Below are 20,148 nucleotides of genomic sequence, written 5' to 3' on the forward strand. Positions count from 1 at the left end.
GGCTGAGGAAGGTCGCGAGACCTTTCCTCACACGAGAAGAACTACCAGCCCAAACGTGGTTACGTCTCCTCGGCCATCTCTCCTCCTTGGCCCGTCTGGTTCCCAACAGTCGCCTCAGAATGAGATCTCTCCAGTGGCAACTCAAGTCGCGGTGGAATCAAGGACACGATTCACCGGACACCCTGATCCCTATGGGACAACCGGAACAGACGGATCTCCAGTGGTGGGTGGCAGACGAGAACCTACGAAAGGGAGTGGATCTTCTCGTCCTCCCCCCGTACTTGATGTTGTTTTCGGACGCATCAAAGAAAGGGTGGGGGGGCCCACGTTCTGAACCACAGGACCTCAGGCCTGTGGTCAGAATCAGAAAGGTACCTTCACATAAACCTGCTAGAAATGAAGGCCGTGTCCCTGGCACTTCTGAAGTTCCACCAAGTCCTGGCGGTCCACTCTGTGGTAGTGATGAGCGACAACACCACAGTGGTGGCTTATATCAACAAGCAGGGAGGTACCTTTTCAGAACAGCTATCCCATCTTGCAGGGGAGACACTGAGATGGTTCGAAGTCCACTCGATCACACTAGCAGCTCGCTTCATTCCGGGCAAAAGGAATGTGCTCGCCGACAGTCTGAGCAGAGCAACACAGATAGTGAGTACCGATTGGTCTTTGGATCCTCAAGTAGCCAACAAAGTCCTGACTTTGTGGGGTTCCCCGACTGTGGACCTGTTCGCTACAGCGCTGAACTACAAGCTCCCGCTGTACTGCTCCCCAGTCCCGGACCCCAAGGCTCTCTGGCAAGATGCCTTCCAACAACGGTGGGACAACATCGATGTGTACGCCTTTCCCCCGTTCTGTCTGAGGAGGAGAGTACTCAACAAGACCAGAATATTGGTCAACCTATCAATGACCCTCATAGCTCTGCTATGGCATCACGCAGAATGGTTCCCGGACCTTCTGCAACTCCTTACGGAGCCTCCAAGGGAACTCCCTCCACGTCACGAGTTCACATCTAGATTTTATTGTATGAAAGTGTTACGATTTGTATTAAAGGTTAAAATGATACTAAATGGTGTGAGTGTACAGATATGATTGAATGATTTTCGTTATATAGCGCTGAATGGCCTTTGATGCCCCAGTGCTTGGCTTAATGCCTAAATCCCATATTCAATTCAATTCAATTCCACGTCACGAGCTACTCAAACAACCACATGCCAACATCTTCCGCAAAGCCGTAGCTTCGCTTCGACTTCACGCCTGGAGACTATCCAGCATTTCCTCAAAGAGAGAGGATTTTCGCAACAGGATGTCTGGACACCTGCGCAAGTCATCCGCAGGGGTCTACCAGGCGAAGTGGCGAGTTTTCTGTGGTTGGTGTCGTGGAAGGGGTATCTCTCCACTCGATGCCACTATTCCAGCAATAGCAGAGTTTCACGTGTATTTGCGGGAGGTAATGCGCCTTTAAGTCTCAGCAGTGAAAGACTATCGCTCAGCCTTAAGACTTGCCTTCAGGCTCAAAGGAATGGACATTTCTTCTTCGCTGGAACTTTCTCTACTCATACGAAGTGATGAACTTACCTGCCCTCAGTCGGAAGTGAGACCTTCCTTCAAACCATTACGCCAGGCTTCAGATCGCCACCTGACTTGGAAGACGGTGTTCCTACTTGCTTTGGCCTCGGCCAAACGAGTTGGCGAACTTCATGTTCTCTCGTATGACATCGCCCATTCAAATGGATGGGGGAAGGTAACGTTCAGATTCGTCTCTCTGAGTTTGTAGCTAAGACTCAAAATCCAGGAGTGCCTGACCCTCGGTTCGACTCTTTCCGGATTTCGAGTCTGCGTTCTGTAACAGATGACCCAGACCATCTTCTACTGTGCCTAGTGAGGAGTCTGAGGCTCTATCTTAAGAGAACAGCTGCAGTTCGTCCACGGGTGCAGGCATTGTTTGTTAGCACCGGAAGGACGAAGAGGAGGGTCACTGAAAACACTATCTCAGCATGGATTCGCAGGGTTATCCATCATTCCATGAATCCTGAGCCTCCTCCGTCACGTCGTCCCAGAGCACACGATGTCAGGGGCATTGCTACGTCCCTGGCCTTCAAGAGAAACTACTCAGTGACACAGGTTTTACAAGCAGGGGTTTGGAAGCATCAGACGACCTTCACAGCCCAATACCTGCAAGACGTGACCAACAGGAGGCTCGATACATTCTCTATCGGCCCTGTGGTGGCTGCACAACAGCTGGTTTAAACCTCAGGCTCCTTAATGGACAAGTAGCAGATGGTTGAGGGCATTGTTACCCGGTTTTAGTCTGCATGAATGAAAAGGTATGCCTGGCCCTTATTCTTTTCTTCATCCTCCCCTCTCTTGTGGAAAGCAGCATCCTGGGTTCTCTGCACAGCTGACCTCAAACCACTGCAGGTAAACCATGTTCCCTTGTGTTCCTAATATTATGTTAATATTGTCACGTCCCCATACCATTACGAGGTGGTATTGGGAGCGTCCTATCCTGGAATTCCATCTAAAGGACTTCAGGTCAACTTCCTAGTACGAATCACACTTCATTCCTTCACACACAAGCTTACGTAGGCCGCGGTCCTTGCAGAGTAAGGCACTTGTGAGATGGAGGGACTCCTTATCTTTGAGTACTAACACTCAGATACTGAGTCTCCGGGCAAAAAGCCAAAAGCCAGTATGGCTGGGACTTTCCACCCTACCTAAGGGTTGAGTCACCCATATTAAATAGCGTGGTTTGTATTTCAGTTACGGAACAAATGACAAATTCGTAGATAATTTGTATTTTTCCTAACTATACAAACCTTAACTATTTAATCAAACTTGCCCGCCAGCCCTGTTCCCTGGGAAGTCCTACCTCTAAGCAACGTGAAGTATTCGCAGGTGTGTGAGGGGGGGAGGGGTAGTAAGCTACCCCTCCCTAACTAGCGAGGGGGTAGTAATCCCTCGTTAAAATTCTAATGGCTCGTCATTTCAGCTACGCTGAAAGTAATACCCATATTAAATAGCTAAGGTTTGTATAGTTAGGAAAAATAAAAATTATCTACGAATTTGTCATGTCAATACAAATAATTTAGTGAATTCATGCTTTAAATATACAGTCTGGCTGGTGTTATGTTGGACAGCAGATTACGTCCTGGTCAAACTCGATAGTTTCTTGCAATGTTTGCAACCTCACCATCCTTGTGAGGTAAGGAAGGGGGTTTGGGGGAGCTTATAGGTCTACCTGCCAAGTCATCAGCAGCCATTGCCTGGCCCTAGCTTGGGTGGAGAGGGGCCTTGGGCCCTGATCATATGTTTATATGGTCAGTCACCCTCCCTTGCCTCTGCCATTCATGAGTAGCCTTTAAAACTTTAAATATACTGTATAGTACTGTACAAAATTAAAACATTTTATTTCCTCTAAGTAAAAATTATCTAGAAAAGGATTAAATGACACAAAAATACCATTTCTTTTTTTATTCGCCATATGGCTTCATGGTGGTGAAACTTGCCTATACACACAATGTACAGGGAACGAACCAATGCAAAAAACCAATGAAGCTGCGGAACCAATGTAATACAGACTATACGGCGTGACGAAAGCCCCACATGAATGAAAAGCAACTTTGGAGTCAGCAGCCATTCTTCCACAGTGGGATTCCAAAACTGTTACATAATTACTTATACACTAATAATATATACAAAAATCTTAGTTGTCAAAAGAAACATACAACTGAATGCTGAAACTCTACATAATAATAGTACGGTATGACCAATTTCAAGAGTGCCAGCAGTGGAGGGAAAACAAGACTGGACTTGGGCAAATTGCAGTGCCTGGGACACTGTGTCTACCGAGGAACTATAGTCTGGGATTTACAAAATAAACTGACTCAGAATTTTTTTTTTTTTGTGAGGCCTGACTTTATCAGTTCAATTAAAAAGTACCTAGGTCACTTCAATAAACTACACATGAGGGTTAGGAGGGTCCAGTCTGCCATTTCCACTATACCAACAAATAACCTTATCACCAGTCTTGGGGCCAGCGTAACTTTCCTTGCCTAACAATTTGTTTTTGTTACACATCCAATACTGCACTTCACTTTCAGTCCTACAAAATATGGTCACACACAGTTCCCGTTTCACTTTTGCTTTTCTTATTAGCACAACAACGATCACTTTTCTAGACACATTAGGCAGTTTTTTTTATAATATTTATCACGAAAGTGTTTTAAGATAGTATTGGAACCTGTAATGATAAACTTTAAGCACAAATAGAAAAGTGTAAACTGTCATTAGTTTTTGTTTTTTTAGCACAAGTGAGCATAAAATGCAAATTACATTTTCTTTACAGCATTACGTCGTTCCATACTTTTCTTATAAAGGACTGACTTCGTGACCATTGGAGCTTTTCCAAAAAAAACAAGGCACTTGTCTCCCATTTACCACACGAGTTCCTTGGGAGAACATAAAGATACACTTGTTTCCATAACTAATTTCTTCCATCATAACCAGACTTTCTCTTAGCCAGTCCACAAGTAGCCGTTTAAATGAATGATGAGCAAGTTGTTCCCAGCCGCGTTTGCACCACAGGTGGCTGGCATATATCCTTTGGCGCAATCTCCCACAAGCTGGCCCCAGTCACTTCTGTGTTCCAACAAAGTTATCAAAATCTCTGTCCAATATTTCTTTTGTAGAATAACAATATGTCAATAAACTTCTCATACAAAAATAATAAACCATTATAACATGATATTTTACTCTAATCTTGAAATATCTCCTGCTATCTAACATTTAACTTCGTGATGTGCAAAGAAAATACAGGGTTAGGGAAGTTTCCTCAAGTACACTGTGTATCTACATAATGCCTTTGGTATATTACGGTTGAGTATGTAAGGCTCTGTATATAAGTGAACTATAATCATACTGTATTTTTTTTACATTTATAACAATAGTATACAACAGTCTGACAACAGCAACTGTTTCCATCATATAATAATCTCTCTGTACATTAGACAATTAAAAGTCACAACCCATTGGTAAGAATTGCACATAAGGCTGAACCCAACCACAGCTAAACGTGCTATGTAGCAGCTTCACTGGACCTACCCTAGCTGGCTGCCACAACTCTTGTTCAATTCTGATGTTGAATCAACATCAACCACAAAACCTTGACCAATAAGTGTGCAGCGAGCTTTCTGTCCCGCATTAGCAGCTTAATACAACAAGGAGTTTGAAGAAGGATCAAAAAATATAGCAATGAGATTTATATCTGCCTTTCAGGGAAATGCAGTGTTCTCATTGTGAGGTAAATCATGAGTTGAATATACTTAGAAGAGAAAGGAATTCCTTAATGTGTAATCAATGGTTAAAGCAAGGAAGGGAGTGTGTATACATAATAAGTGGGCATATGGGTAACAAGAGCTGCACTGAATGCCTAGTTACCCATAAACTTTTATCATTCCCCCCCTTTTGTACTTGTAAAAGTTAAATCACAGGACTGCTCTGGCATTTAAACATCACATTGGCTCCCTCAGACCCACACCACGAGCAAAGATATCCCCACTGTACCCCCCTATTCCTATATATCAATTCGGCTTAATTTAAATTTCTTTAAATTATATAAAAATAATGTAATAAATGGCTCTTTCAATAAAAATTAAGTTAAATTCCATTCTATTGCTAAGTTAGCAATTATTTCAAAAATTTACAATATAAATATGCATTTTGTAAAATACAATGATATGTCAACTGGTAGTTACTGTCTTAAAATAAAAAAATACATTAAGCAAATTTCATGATCACAAATGCAGCCAACTTTTAAGGCTATTTAAAATTGAATGCAAATACTAGTCAATGTTATGGTCCAATTTTATAAGGCCTTTTCTTGCAAGTGGCGAGATCCATTCCTCATGGTGCCATCGCAGAAATGGTAAGCAAAAAATCCTCACAGTGGGGTTCCATTGCTCCATCATGTAGATACCATGCTAACCCCTGCTACTTGAAATGACTAGCAGCAGGTTGTCACCATTTGAGAGTGAGCACAGACGCAAACAAATGAATGACTTCACATGGTGGGCAGAGAGCTTTACTTGGATAGCAAGTGCTTCAGCATACTTTCAGATTTTCCTTTTTCACTCCCGCTATTTCCTCGATTATCGTCCATCTGAAATTAAATTTATAGAATTAGCTTTCTTTATACTGCATTTGCTGGCTCCAAAACACAACCTCAGAATAGTTCAAGTATAAAATCACAATAAAAGATAGTTTACGCACAGAGTTAAATTGCACTCGCATTTTCAAATTCAGTACTAAAAAAGTTTTAAATATTAAGGAAACTGTAATTGTTTTCAAATAATCTAAACCTATAAGGATGCAGTCTACAGCCTGGAAAATTTAGAATATAAAAATTTCTAAGGTTTAATTTTCATTTCATAACAAAAAACAATGTAAAAATCACATATTTTAAGTAATTTGTATTTTTCCTAACAGTACTTACCTCGAACTACTTTCTTAAGAGTATCTGGGATCTCCTCCCAACAGACCAGAATTTTGTGTAGTTTACCCTACTCCCGTTTTCTATGCGGGATAACCTCTGGCAGAGTGATACGTGCCATAAGGCGACCCGGGGTCAGAGAGGATGCTTGCTCAGGTCTCGAGCTCCAGTAAGTTTTTGACAGATAGGTTTCTACGAAGTCATGTAAGGCACTCGGGGCAGGATGGGCGGGCCATAACCCGAAAGTAGTTCGAGGTAAGTACTGTTAGGAAAAATACAAATTACTTAAAATTTGTGATTTGTTCCAACATGGAGTACTTACCTCGAACTACTTTCTTAGGAGACTTACACCTTAGGAGGTGGGAGTGGCCTTCCGGACCTAGAGACCGTGATGAGGAGAGAAAAAGAACCTAGATATGAGGCTAGGTTCTTCTGACCCCAAAGGAAACACGAGAAAATAGGGAAAACTACACAAAAAACTCTCTAGTGTCTGAGTAACCCACCTCTGCAAAAAATCCTTGGTGATGCATTCTTCCACTGACAGTGTATCTCATGGCAGTTGAAGGATTTAAGGGTCATATAGGGGACCGAGAGAGAAACCCGTACAAGGATATGCTCGAACAATCCTTTTAAGTAGCGAGCCGTAAAGGTAGACTATCTAGACCATGTACCTGCCCTCAGGATTTGGCCCACTGCCATGTTTCTTTCAAAGGCCAACGAAGTACTCAGTCCTCTAATGTCGTGGGGTCTAGGCCTTCCTGGAAGAGGGACCCCTGCACTGCTGTAGGCTTTCATGATCACCTGGCGTAGCCAGAAGGAGATCGTATTTTTGGAGACAGGCTTCTTCACCAGTCCTGAGGAGACGAACAGACTCTTGGTTTCGGGGCGAAGTTTGGCCGTCCTCTCTAGGTACTTCCGTACTGCCCTGACTGGACACAGAAACAAGTCCCTCGGGTTGTCTGAACGCGGGATAGCTGGCACTGAGAACCCTTGGGGTCCCCAACAGCTGGATTCTGAGTCTTGGCTACGAAGGAGGGTAAGAATCTTAAGGTATCTTCTCGCCAGACCTTCGAGTGTGAGATCTCGTAAGACAGGCCATGAATCTCACCTACTCTTTTGCTGATGCCAGAGCTAACAGAAAGACTGTCTTGAGGGTGAGCTCCTTATCTAGAATGTCTTTGAGAGGCTCGAAGGGAGGTTCTGAAAGCATCTTCAGTACCCTAGCCACATCCCCCTGGGGCATTCTAGCGGCTTAGGGGGAACACGACTGCTTGAAGCTCTTGATGAGCATCGAGATATGTCTGGAGGTACCTAGGTCGATGCCCTTCAGAAGGAAGACTTGGCCTAGCGCTGCCCTTTAATGGCTGGGATGGACGTGCCCACTTCATCCCTGAGATAGACCAGGAAGTCCGCTATTTCGTGAATGGAGGCCCCTAACAGCCTGATGTTCTTCAAGGAGCACCCCTTAGTAAAGGTAGCCCACTTCGCCTGGTACACCGCGACTGACTAACGTCTCAAGTACCCTGACATCCTCGATGCCGTCCTCAACGAATATCCTTTCTTTCTCAAGAGACGCTCGATAACCTCCACACGTGAAGGCGGAGGGACCGAGGGTTTTCGTGGAACCTTTGGAAGTGAGGCTGCCGGAGAAGGTCTGGTCTGTCTGGAAGTGGCCAAGGTGGAAGGCGTGCCAGTTCCTTTAGATCCGCGAACCACTCTCTCTCCGGCCACCAGGGCGCTACCAGTCATCCACAGGCTGGCCGCCTGTCTCACCCTGTTGAGGACCTGTCTGAGCATCCCTAAGGGAGGGAAGGTGTAAACGCCGAGGTTGTCCCAAGGGTGTTGGAAAGCGTCCTCGAACGCTGCAGCTGGATCTGGCACAGGAGAACAAAACATGGGGAGCTGTGCGTTTAGTCTCGTGGCGAAGAGGTCTATCACCGGCGAGCCCCACTTCAAGATGAGGGTTTTGGCCACTTCTGGGTGTAGGGACCACTCGGGCCCTACCACTTGACCCATCCTGCTGAGGCTCTCGGCCAGGTCATTCCTCTTCCCCGGAATGAACCCGACTGAAATATTGATTTGTTCCACTTCGGCCCATTCTAGGAACTCCAACGTGAGACTGCACTGTTCCTTCGACGTCAGTCCTCCTTGTTTTTTCACGTAGGTGGTCAGAGCCACGGTGATTCCCCTGGAGTAGATGGACAAACTCTAGGCACACCCTTTGTACGGCTATCATCTCCAGCACGTTTATGTGCAGGTTCGTCTCCTCGACTTCCCATTTCCCTTTTGCCGTTTTGTCGAGAAGATGGGCACCCCAGCCCTCCTTAGATGCGTCCGTGAACAGGAGCATCTCTGGAGGGTCGGCTGCGAAGGCCATTCCCTCAAGAGTGTTCGTTCTGATGTGCCACCGCTCCAGGACTTCCTACGTCTCTGGGGACACCGGGACTATCTTGTGCGGGGAGTCCTATCAATCTCTGCCAGCCCTTGGCTCTCCTGGGCTGGCCCGACAGGAAGGGCCGGAGTATCTGTTCTAGGTTGTCCAGTCTCTCCGCGGAGGGGAAGGCTCTCGCCAACCGGGAGTCTAGGACCATCCCTAGGTAAGCCATCCTGGTGGAGGGTATCAGCTGGGACTTCTCCAGGTTGATGATGATACTCAAGACATTGCAGAACTGCAGGAGCTTTATGCCTTGCTCCCTCATTCGTCTAGGTACCGAATCAGGCGGGTGCCCTGTTCGTGTGCCCAGGCTGAAACTGTTGCAAAGACCCTCGTGAAGACCTGAGGAGCTGTCAACAGTCCGAAGTAGAAGGTTTTGAACTGCAACGTTTGGGTACCCCATTTAACCTTGGGTACTTCCTGCTGGAGGGATGGACAGGGACCTGGAAGTAGGCGTCTTTGAAGTCTATGGACATCATGAAGTCCTCCTCCTTCAACGGCGTCAATGACCTTAGATGTCAGGATGCCTGAAAACTTTAAATCATTCCTCCTCCTTCAAGGCCGCTAGGACCGACTTCGGAGTGTCCATCTTGAAGTCGGTCTTTCACGCGAATATGTTGAGGGCCGAGAGGTCCAGCCCCTGTTGCCTTCTCCACCAGGAAGAGCCTGCTGTAGAACCCTGGACCCGGGTTCATGACTGGCTCTACTACCCCTTTCGCCAGCATTGCCGAGACTTCTTCCTGCAATGCTGCTACTCTCAAGGGGTCCTTGGGTGCCAACCACTCCGCCTGTTGATCTGGGATCAGAGGTGGGGGGTCTGCTAGGAAGGGCAACCTGTACCTCTCCTTTAGAAGTGCTACGGTCCACGGATCCGCTCCGTGGTCCCGCCATGCTTGCCAAGATCGTTTGAGGCATCCCCCCACCTGAGGCATTGGCTGGAGTAGGGGGCCTCCCCTCATACCTCCTTCGAGAGGCGCTGCCTGAACGCCCTCTCCGGGAGCCTGAGAAGGACGGTCTGAAGGTGAACTGTGGAGTCAAAGCTCCTCTACGGGGGCCAAGGTGAGGTAAAGATTACGTGTGCCAAATTCTACATCCGACGGGCGGACGGAGCTGAAGAGACACTGGACAAAGATGCCGGGGGGGCCTCTCCAGCTGCCACTGAGGCAGGCACAGGAGCGGCAAGAGCCCTGTTCGACCCGCTAGGGGGAAAGCCACTTTGCCTCCGTGACGGATGGAGCCATCAAGACAGGGGTAGCCGTCATGGGTCAACCCCCTCCCAGGGAAATCGGTGGGGTGTAAGTACCCTACCATGTCAGCTGCCGCCTCCGATGCTTAGATGGGCCTCGCCGGGACGATGGAGCGGCTGGCTCCATCCGTCCGGGACGGAGCTAGCCGTCATGGGTCTAACCCCTCCCGGGGAATCCATGGGGTGTGAGTACCCTGGCATACCAGCGGTTGACCACGAAGCTTGAATGGAGCTGTCGTGGTACCGGGTATGGAAGCCATGCTGCCGGGTCGAGCCAGCGGCTGCCTCCGCTCGACGGATGGAGCTCCTGCGGAGATCCATGGAGCTGTGGGCTTCCCCGTGCTGGCTGGTTGGTTCCTTCGTTCAGGGCGGGCCATCGAAGAACCGGAGGCCGGGACAAAGCTGCAAGTCTGAAGAGGCGATTCTCTCCACTGGGCGGGTGAGGTCGGAACCTTCGCGGGCTTATGCGTGTCAACCGAGACCTGGTGCGATGACTTTCGTCGATAATCAGGGTCTGCTGGAGGAGACGAACCACGAGGATGGCGAAGGAGCTCTAGGGAGCCAGCCAGTGAGGGCCTCTGCTGCACAGGGGTATCTACCAACCTGCTGAGGCCCGAGAGCTAGTCCTCATCCGTCGCGGGCTTTGGTTCGTCTAGCCTGTGGTGGCGTCTGATGAGGGCTAGTACTTTTCTGTACGCGGAGGCCTCGTCCGCTGAGCCTTCCGCACTATCTCCTAGGCCTTCCATTGGATGCTCCTCTGCCTGAGAAGATGCACCTACAACGGGGGGCCCCGCTTGAGGTAGAGGCATCCTTTTGTCGTGGTACGACTTCGGCGGTTCTGGATGGAGGACATGCATTGCCGCTAGGACGGAGGCCTCCGTCCTGGACTTGTCTCTCCCCACGGAGGACCAAGCTGCTGCGGGCTTCCTCGTGGCTGCTGGTTGTCTTTCACGTTCTGGCCGGCTTGTCGAAGTCTTGGAGGCTGGGACACGGCTGCCAGACCGAAGGGGGGACTCTCTCCGCCGGGCAGATGGAGTCAGAACCTTCGCGGACTTATGCCTGTCTGCCGGAGCCTCGGAGCGGGAGAACGAGCCCTTGGGAGCCAGCCAGAGGTACCCGGAACTGTTGAAGCTCCCAGGTGGCGGCTGCGTGGGATGGCGACACACACCCATTCCTCCCTAGGGGAACGGCTTCTTCTGTGCCTACTTCTGGGGGATCTAGCGTGCCTCCTGGAGTGGCGAGATCTGGAACGGGAACAGGACTCTCTCACCTCCTCTACTGGTACCACGGCGCTCCATCCTCCGAGGAGAAAGAGTATGACTCGAAAGAGGAGCCCGAAGATTTGTAGGACCGCACCGAAGGGTTCGAGTCGTCCCGCGTCGCTGGTGGTTCCTCGAGTCGGTCCGTAGGTGACGAAGGCTCCAGGAAGATGGGAGGGAGCGTTGCTGAAGGCGCTGGAGGAGAGCGAGGTAACTTCATGCTGGGGAATAACGCCTCGAACTCTTCCTCCAGTCTCATGGGCGACCTGAAGGGCGTCCTCGGCGGCGCCAATGCGAGGGGATCCGATGATGGTGAGTTCTCCTTATTGGCGTCTCCCCCAGCTGCAGACGTACCTGAAATATAGGCGCATGAAGAGGGGGGGAAGAGGCTGCAGCAGCCTTTCCCCACATAGGATCATCAGAAGAGGCGGGCCCCGTTGGCACCGGGACTCCGTCCTCCGAACACACTCCAGTCCCTCCCTCAGGCCCGCCTGGACCGACAAACATCCCCACTAGCAGAAATCTCAGACTCCTGCGTAAGAGCAATGGGCCTCTTCCCCTCAACTGACTTACCTTGTCCCCTACTCTGGGTAGGGGAAGGCGGCTGAGAAGCTCTATCCGACGAGGCATCGGGAGAAGGAAGCGGCGAGGAGAGGAGAGGCTTCCTAGGTGACCTCTTGGACGCCTTCTTCTTCTTGGTGCCGTAGCGCACCCACTGCACCTCGTTCCAGGACTTGCACTCCGTATACGTGCCTGCAGGAGAACATAAGCTGCCCCTACACGACGAACACAGAGGGAAAGGGTATGGAATGATCACAAGGGGACCACGTGGGACACAATGGGGGTTGGGGACACAAAGGGTCGCACTGGGTAAGGTGAGAGCGTCGAGATGTTATCGCGACGCGACCAGAAAACTTATTGGAGCTCGAGACCTGAGCAAGCATGCTCTCTGACCCCGGGTCGCCTCATGGCGCGTATCACTCCGCCAGAGGTTACCCCGCATAGAAAACGGGAGTAGGGTAAACTACACAAAATTCTGGTCAGTTGGGAGGAGATCCCAGATACTCCTAAGAAAGCAGTTCGAAGTAAGTACTACGTGTTGGAACAAATATCTAATAAAAATTAAGTGTTAAAGTAAAGTATCTAGTTTAAAATATTAATATAAGATCTGACAACCTCGTAGCATTTTAGATTTTCTTTCATAAGTTTTATTAAAGATTATAACTGTGTAAGCATATATGGTAGGAGTATATTGTATAATCATACAATACTACAGTAAACTTACAATTTGTACTTATGAACACAGTAGTTAAATACATAATCATGGTTGTCACCATAAACATTTTTCACCAGCTTTCACTTTATTGAGTTGCTCTTTATCATTATCATAACCACTTTCTTTACTACTATGCCGGTTTTTATATTATTTACAGAATTTGTGCCATGCTGGCTATGACTAGGGAAGGGCAGTTGGGCAGAAAGACGGATGCTTCTAATTTTTAAAGAGTTGTCATCCTACTAAAGAAAATCAATATTTTTACCAAGTTTGAACTTGAATTCTCAAGTGAATGAATACCAAAAGACACCAGAAATAATCATGTTATTCTATTTGTCAAGATTATGGTGATCCTTTTTAAGATTTCTTGAATGAATATGGAAGATAGAAGATTAAAATTATTTGAGAATACTTGTGGGCCTAAATTTTGAAAACAATAAATACAGTAACACGGAAATACAGTAGCATGGTTAAAGGATTGAGAGTTAATAGGATTACAAGTCAGAGTCTTAGTATAGTAGTGATACTGTGACAAAGTGGATTATTAAAGTTTGTTAGGTGTGTGTGTGTGTGTGTGTGTGTGTGTGTGTGTGTGTGTGTGTGTGTGTGTGTGTGTGTAGGATAAAGATAAACTCTAGGGGGTTCTGCTTATTGATGATTAGCTTCTGTATATGTATGAAGCAGCTACTGTTATGGAATTTTTCCGCATGAAAAGTGGCAGGTACACTGCCGAGATCTTTTTTCTGCTACACCTCCTGTTAAAAAAGTGGCCGACTGTTAAAAATCTTCCTAGGAAAAGAGAATAAAAAGCTACTTACTCTAGGAGAGCCACTTAACGCTCCAGCTTGGGTTGTATTTACACTTTCTCCTCCCCAGTTGTTATTGTCTGTAAAGGTGAAAACCAACATGAATTATTCTACATGTCAATCACAAAACAAAAATTCTTGTTACATGAATTAACATTCATCGAGTACTGCACTCGATAGTCAATCTGATGCTAACTTTAACCTGTCGAGTAGACCATAAATACAATACTTCTGCACAATAACTACCCATAAGTTACTGAAATATCTATTAATGCTTGATGTGCAACATCTTCAAAAAGAGTACCAGTGATTATGATAGAAAAGCAATTCTGAACTTTATAAATTGAATTTATTACCAATACAATTTAAACAAAATTTCTTTAAATATGAAAGCCATCTATATGACAAATGCTAACCTCCACATGCCTGTCACCATTACCTCAGAAATGGTTTTGTCACTATATTTCCAGTATATGTTTTACTCGAGGTGATTTTATTTTGTGACATGCAAGAGTAAAGAACAAAAAAATTTTTTTTTTTTATTGTTAGTACCGTAACTTTTAGTCCCCCATTATAGAAAAATTTCTTACTATTAAATTCTAATATACGTTATTAAATTTTAACCCATAAGATATGTACTTGTTACCTCAGAAAAATATTACTCCAAAACATGGATATACTTTGCCAATATAATTTACTAGACTCACTTAATGTGTTACACACAGCAAGAAACTGTAATCGAGTGGCATGTATCTCTTGAAATAAATGTTATTCTAGTGTGGATTTAGTAATTTTTTAAAAAGCAAGTACAGTATCTCCACTTCCAACTTATTACAGAATGATATGAAATTAGTAATATTTAAGAATTAGTGTGTATTCACTGGAACCTATTTACATTATGAAAGGAAATACCCAATGGTATAAAAGAAATATGAATTTTATTTGTGAAATAGCATTTTGGAGACATTACCTGCACTGCTCCATATCACACTAAATTCTTAAATGATATGAAGTTTTCTTGAACTGTCAGTCAACACTATAGTATGAATGATATAGATAAACTATAAGAAAAATTTAGAAGACCCTAAACTTTAAGTACTGTATTTTGTTATTTAAATGTATCAGTATTACACAGTATCTAAAATCAACACCTATACACAAAAAGTGAGAGCCTACAGTCTACAAAAAATATCTGGCTGAATAAAAGTTCTGAAAAAAACCTCCTTTAGATATTCTCAAACTGCAAGGGAAATTTACATTAATCTGTAAATATAAATAAAAAAAATCATTATACAAAGTGGAAGTGTTATGACAATCATCATGCATTAATGTCCATGCAATCAAAATCATGCAGTGAAAATAAGAAAATTAAGCCATGCTAGTGGTACAAAAATTATTGCTGGCTGTGCTGAAATAAAAAGGAGGCACCTTACGAACTTTTTGTTACAAAAACAATAATGATCAATACGAAGTATGAAAGGCATCCAACCTTGCTTGAAAACTTGTAACATTAAATAGTAAAAACTATATGAATTCTGTACATAAAGTAATCTATCACAATCTGGAAATACACTTAATAGAGCTACGTTTGGGCATTTTAACCTATAAGTGTACAAAAACATACCATATATTAAGCAATCTTACACTAAGTAACAGCTGAAAAAAACATGAAACAAACAGGAACTGCCATGACTGAACACAGTACACAGTTTAAATAATTCAATACAACTTTATGACAGAAACTCACATCTGCTTTTAAAACAAAGCACGTCATGCCTAATAAAATTCTTAAATGTAACACTGGTATCCTATACTAACACTTCCAATAATGCTGGAATACTCTATACTTGGATTTTTATATACAGTTATGAATGTTGAAATTAAGGGAACAATACTGAGAGAGTTTTCTTTGATTTTCCAAAGCAAAAGTAAGGACATTAACAAAAAAATCTGCATCAAACCTTGGTTACTTTTGCCAACAACAATGGTCCATGTTAAGCTTACACTTAATTCTTAAATATTTTATACATAAAAGAATGCCAGTAAATACACCATGAATTATATAATCAAAACATTCTACCATAACTACTAAAATATATAATTTATAAGATATGTGAACTCAAATGCACATACACTACATATATAACCATAGCCACATTGAATACTGTACCAGACAATGAAAAAATAATCGTTCCAAGTATGAAAGTACCAAACAATGATGGTCCTGCAATACTACTAAGTTTTAACAAAGTAACTACACTTGTAACTAAGGCTCCAATTAACAATATTCAGCTAATTTCTGTACTATACTTCGTTTTTTAAATAAATTTATTAGGTGTTATTAAAAGATGTTAAGTGCCAGTTTCAGAATGTGGGGGAATTGGGGAGGGCAGTGAATAAAGCAAACCTGGAAACACAGCAAGTGTGTTGTGTATTGACTTCATTTTCAAATTGCAGATCATTGCTAACTAAAAAAATTTCTCTCATTTACCTTTCCAGTGAGTGTCAGGACCCAGTTACAGAACTTTTGTTGTCTCTGGTAACTATTGTGTTAAAGTATTTCCATGAAAAACAGCCTTGCATAGGTTTTTATCTTTTTGTTCATTTCAGTTATAGTTCACACGTATGTGTTGCATACATTTTCAACATTCATTTACAGTGAAGATAAATGCTCTTGATTTATCTTGGTAGATATATTTGAGTGATTGAATAAAATGATGGTTTCATAGACCATTTATACCTTTATCATTAAAATAATTGTTGCTTTTCTATACCTTTGGGTGAAATTAAAATTTGTATATTTTGAAGTATACTATTCTCATGGACTGGCAAAAGGCCAGTTTGCCCTGAATAAATTCAAGGGACAGAAGGCTTATCGAATCATCTAACAGTAGATTCCCAATTATTGGCATTCAGATATGCACACCATGAAGACATCATTTGTAAATGGAAACTAACTGTACACGGCACATAGAATTAAAGTCAGTACTTTAGTGAAGATAATCAAGATGTTTAAGACAGCTGCTATACAATGGTACAGTATCTTTTTTGGGCTCGGGCCATGTCGTCCTGTGGAAGATTCTTTTAGGTAGCTTTCTAAGGGATATTTGCTACAGTAATACTCCCAGAGAATTAAACCGAAGGTCTCCAGGATTCTAACTCCTGGCGCGAGTATCCAGTAAAGGATATCGCATAAAATCAGGGGACGCATATTAGATATGACACAGCAATATTCACCCCGAATAGATTTAACTCTTTGGTTTAAGGGGGAAGAGTGGCAAAAGAAGGGGGTGACGTTTTTAGTACCCGTTGGACTTGCATCCCTACTACTACTGCGACGCCATTCTTTTTCTTGTAGCTATCTAAGCGAGTTGTGCTCCCACGTTAACCCGGTGTTTTGTTAAAAGTTATTGGAATAATCATCATGCAATCTCCAGCATCTTCATCTTCTGGAAAGTTGAGTACTAATTCTTTCCTGTGCATAATTTTAGTCTCCCTTTTCACAGTTAAATTTCAATAATTTTAGTGTGTTTAGGTGAGCATTGCTGAGAAGTGGAGGCAGCCATTTTACGACTGCAGTCGCCCGTTACTATTGCATTTTATTTGGTTGGTAGGGCGACAATTCCCGGTATTAATCTATAATGTTAGTTTTTTGGGCTCGGCTATGTCATCCTAATGGAAGTTTCTTTTAGGTAGCCTTTCTATGGGATATTTGCTACAGTGATATTCCCAGAGAAATAAACTGAAGGTCTCCAGGATTCTAACTCCTGACGCGAGTATCCATGATAAAAATTAAGGATATCGCATAATATAAGGGGACGTATTTTTAGATACGACACATAGCAATCTTCACCTCGAATAGATCTAACTCTGAGGGGGAAGAGTGGCGAATCTAGTGCCGATCTAGGTACCTGGTGAACCTCCTATCTGCACTACTAACCGGCGGTAACAACCATGGCCGTGGTTCCTGCTGAAGTTGGGCTAGCCTAACTCGTATACGTTAGTAAAGTAATTCCCCAAGTTTAACCTCGCCCTATCGTTCCTTATTAATTCGGATGGGGACATACATCCCCTAGAATTTATGGATAAGGTTCGATTTATATTTTCTTTTAGAGTAAAGAGGCTAAACCCTTCCTCCCTCCCTGAGCCACCGCCACTATAGGCGGCAACCGCCGGCTCTCCCCATCGCCGCCGAGTACTCCGGCTTTGGGGTTAGACGGCAATTCAGGGTGCTCTGTCTTGCAGCTGACGATGTCGCCGGCAGGGGAATCTTTGTTCCTCTTCCTCAGTTCACTGACAAAGATAGGCGGCTGCCATCTTTCTCACCAGTGAACTGTAAGATCCTTCCCCCATCCCCTTTCTGTCCTTTAGTGTCGGCATAGCCGTCACAACATTCTTTCTCCGGTATTCGGTCAGTCATCCCGACGTACTGGGTTATCTGCGTTGCCGGCCAGGACCCTACCGGCGGCGGTTAGGCAGCCGCCTTAGTCACCTTCCCCCTTATGTCCTTCCTTCACCGGAAGTGTATGTCCTGGGGGGAAACTCAACATACTTTTGAGAAGTCTTCAGGCCTCCCTTGGACTGCCATCCACAATTATTGCCGCCGGCTGTACAGCTGGCGGCAGGCCTTTGTGGATGGATGGAAGCTACAATCAGATGGATTCTTATCCCTCCCATTAGAATTCTCATTCTGGCAAGGAGACAGTAGGTGGCCTGAATCCTCCTACACTTCCAATTGTTGTGCTAAACCATAACAATAGGAAACTCTCCTACCTTAATACTTTCTCTCTCTCTATCAGTTAGTGCTGCTAGGTAGTGTGCCAGCTGGACTACAGTATATAGAATATACAGTAGTACACTTAATTTCTAACATATTCTACATTTCCTATCACATTCTATGGTTGGGACCATGATATCATATTGAGTAATCCCTCAACACCCAGATGAATCCTTTGATCAACGGGACCCTAATAAATCACCGCTCAATATTAATATATTACAAGTGGATATAGTTAGTATAAACATTTACTAACCCTAACTACTACAGTTTCCTCCACCCTGTATTCTTCCTAACAAGGAGCCTAAAATATTATTATTGACGAAGGTCTCGGTAAATGATTGGGGTGGGAAGCGTAGATATGTGTCTTTCTTATTTCCTTTCCAACTTACTATCCTAAGCTACCATAAACAATAGTAATTACAATTGTTGATGAAAACTGTATGCTTTTATATCACGGATATAAAAAACTTTATACTCATTGAGCCCTTTTTCCTTTACAGGAGGAGCCAATGTAGAAGTGTGAAGCCTTAACCTGCAACCACAAATTCAAAGAATCTAAGGCTACACGAAGTGCAGGACTCATGCCCTCTGCAGCATCGTGTCGGGAGTCCTCAAGTATTGGGACCCGAAGGGTTGTCCAACCTGTTCGACCCTGCTGGCTAACGGCTTCGGAGAAGCTCCCTCAGTCAACATGCAGACTAGAGATACAGCGAAGGAGACCCTTCGCTAATGGGTAAGTAGATTCCAAGAGAATTTTCAAGGGACCGTACTTACCCGACGACTCCCTAAGGTACCTACTGTTCTCCACGGCTCTACCTAACGCGGTGGTGCCCTAGGAACAGGTCCAGCCTCCCCTCATACAAATGAAGATAGACGTGGACATAGACAAGGCACTACAAGGCATGGACATCCTTCAAGAAAGGACGTCAGAAGTGTTCATTGACACTGAGAAGGCCCTACTACAAGTAGGTCCTGAAGAAGACGTGGAACATCTACCAGTGGAGGAAGGAGGATCCGTTTCAACGGCAACTGAAGACCCTCAGTTTGCCGGGACGGCATACCAACCTACGCCATCAACCTCTTCAATCCCAACTACACAACCACCGGCATAAGCTGTCATGAATGAAGAGATCCTCACTTAGTTTCAACGGATAATGGGGTTGTTCTGAAAGGTACAAGAGATGATGAGAGAATCACTCAGACTGCAACAGATACTATTGCAAGAGAGGATGGATCGCCCAGGACCTACCAAGAGCTCTACTAAGAAGCTCCTTAAGGTGCTGGATTTTTCTCACCACTGCAAAACCAAACCCTGGAGGCATACGGAGCATATGCCCATGATGAATGGGAAACTATTCGTCTCAGAGAAGTTGGGGACCAAACTGATTGAAGATCTTGAATTCTGGCTTAACTTTCCAGTTTATCCAGAATGCTACATCAGACTGTAGGATGAACATGCAACCTGTGAGGAAACAGTACCCAAAGAGGTCATTGTCCTCGAACATAAGGCGCAAGCCATCATCCTGAAAACCTTGAAAGGAGCCGGGTACACCAACTCCAAAGTCTTAGCACTGAGCAGATACATCCCATGTTTCTTGCTCCTTCCTCCATCTCTTTCTCCTGTTCGGAGAAAGCACTAGACTTCGCCGTCAAGGCAGTCGACAAGGGCAATCCTTCCCCAACCCTAGAGGAATGCAAACCATTCTCTCTAGCACTACCTGCCTGCGAGGAGAAGTGGAAGGATGTCCATCTAACCTTCTCCATCTCTAAGTTGGATCCAGAGATAGCAGGCCAGCAGTTCAATGAGAACCTTCCAAAGTTGCCAGACCATCTTCTGAGGAGGGAACAGTAGACAAAGAG

General features: G+C 44.8%; 1 protein-coding gene and 1 long non-coding RNA gene across 11 annotated transcripts in view; one reads left to right on the plus strand and one right to left on the minus strand.

Moving 5' to 3' along the window:
* The window catches only part of LOC137629738 (uncharacterized), an 86,480-nt gene that overhangs the window by 57,970 nt on the left and 8,362 nt on the right, over positions 1-20,148 (plus strand). The gene's annotated exons all lie outside the window — the stretch shown is intronic.
* The window catches only part of LOC137629737 (nuclear receptor coactivator 2-like), a 250,735-nt gene continuing 234,043 nt past the window's right edge, over positions 3,457-20,148 (minus strand). For all 10 annotated transcript variants that reach the window (XM_068361326.1, XM_068361323.1, XM_068361332.1 and 7 more), the window contains 2 exons: positions 13,521-13,588; positions 3,457-6,157 (listed from right to left, as the gene is read on the minus strand). In XM_068361326.1, coding sequence (XP_068217427.1) covers positions 6,080-6,157; positions 13,521-13,588 — 146 coding nt within the window. In that variant the 3' untranslated portion in view covers positions 3,457-6,079. The remainder of the gene's footprint in view (positions 6,158-13,520; positions 13,589-20,148) is intronic.

The sequence above is a fragment of the Palaemon carinicauda genome, chromosome 37 (assembly GCF_036898095.1).
Source record: "Palaemon carinicauda isolate YSFRI2023 chromosome 37, ASM3689809v2, whole genome shotgun sequence".
Lineage (NCBI taxonomy): Eukaryota > Metazoa > Arthropoda > Malacostraca > Decapoda > Palaemonidae > Palaemon > Palaemon carinicauda.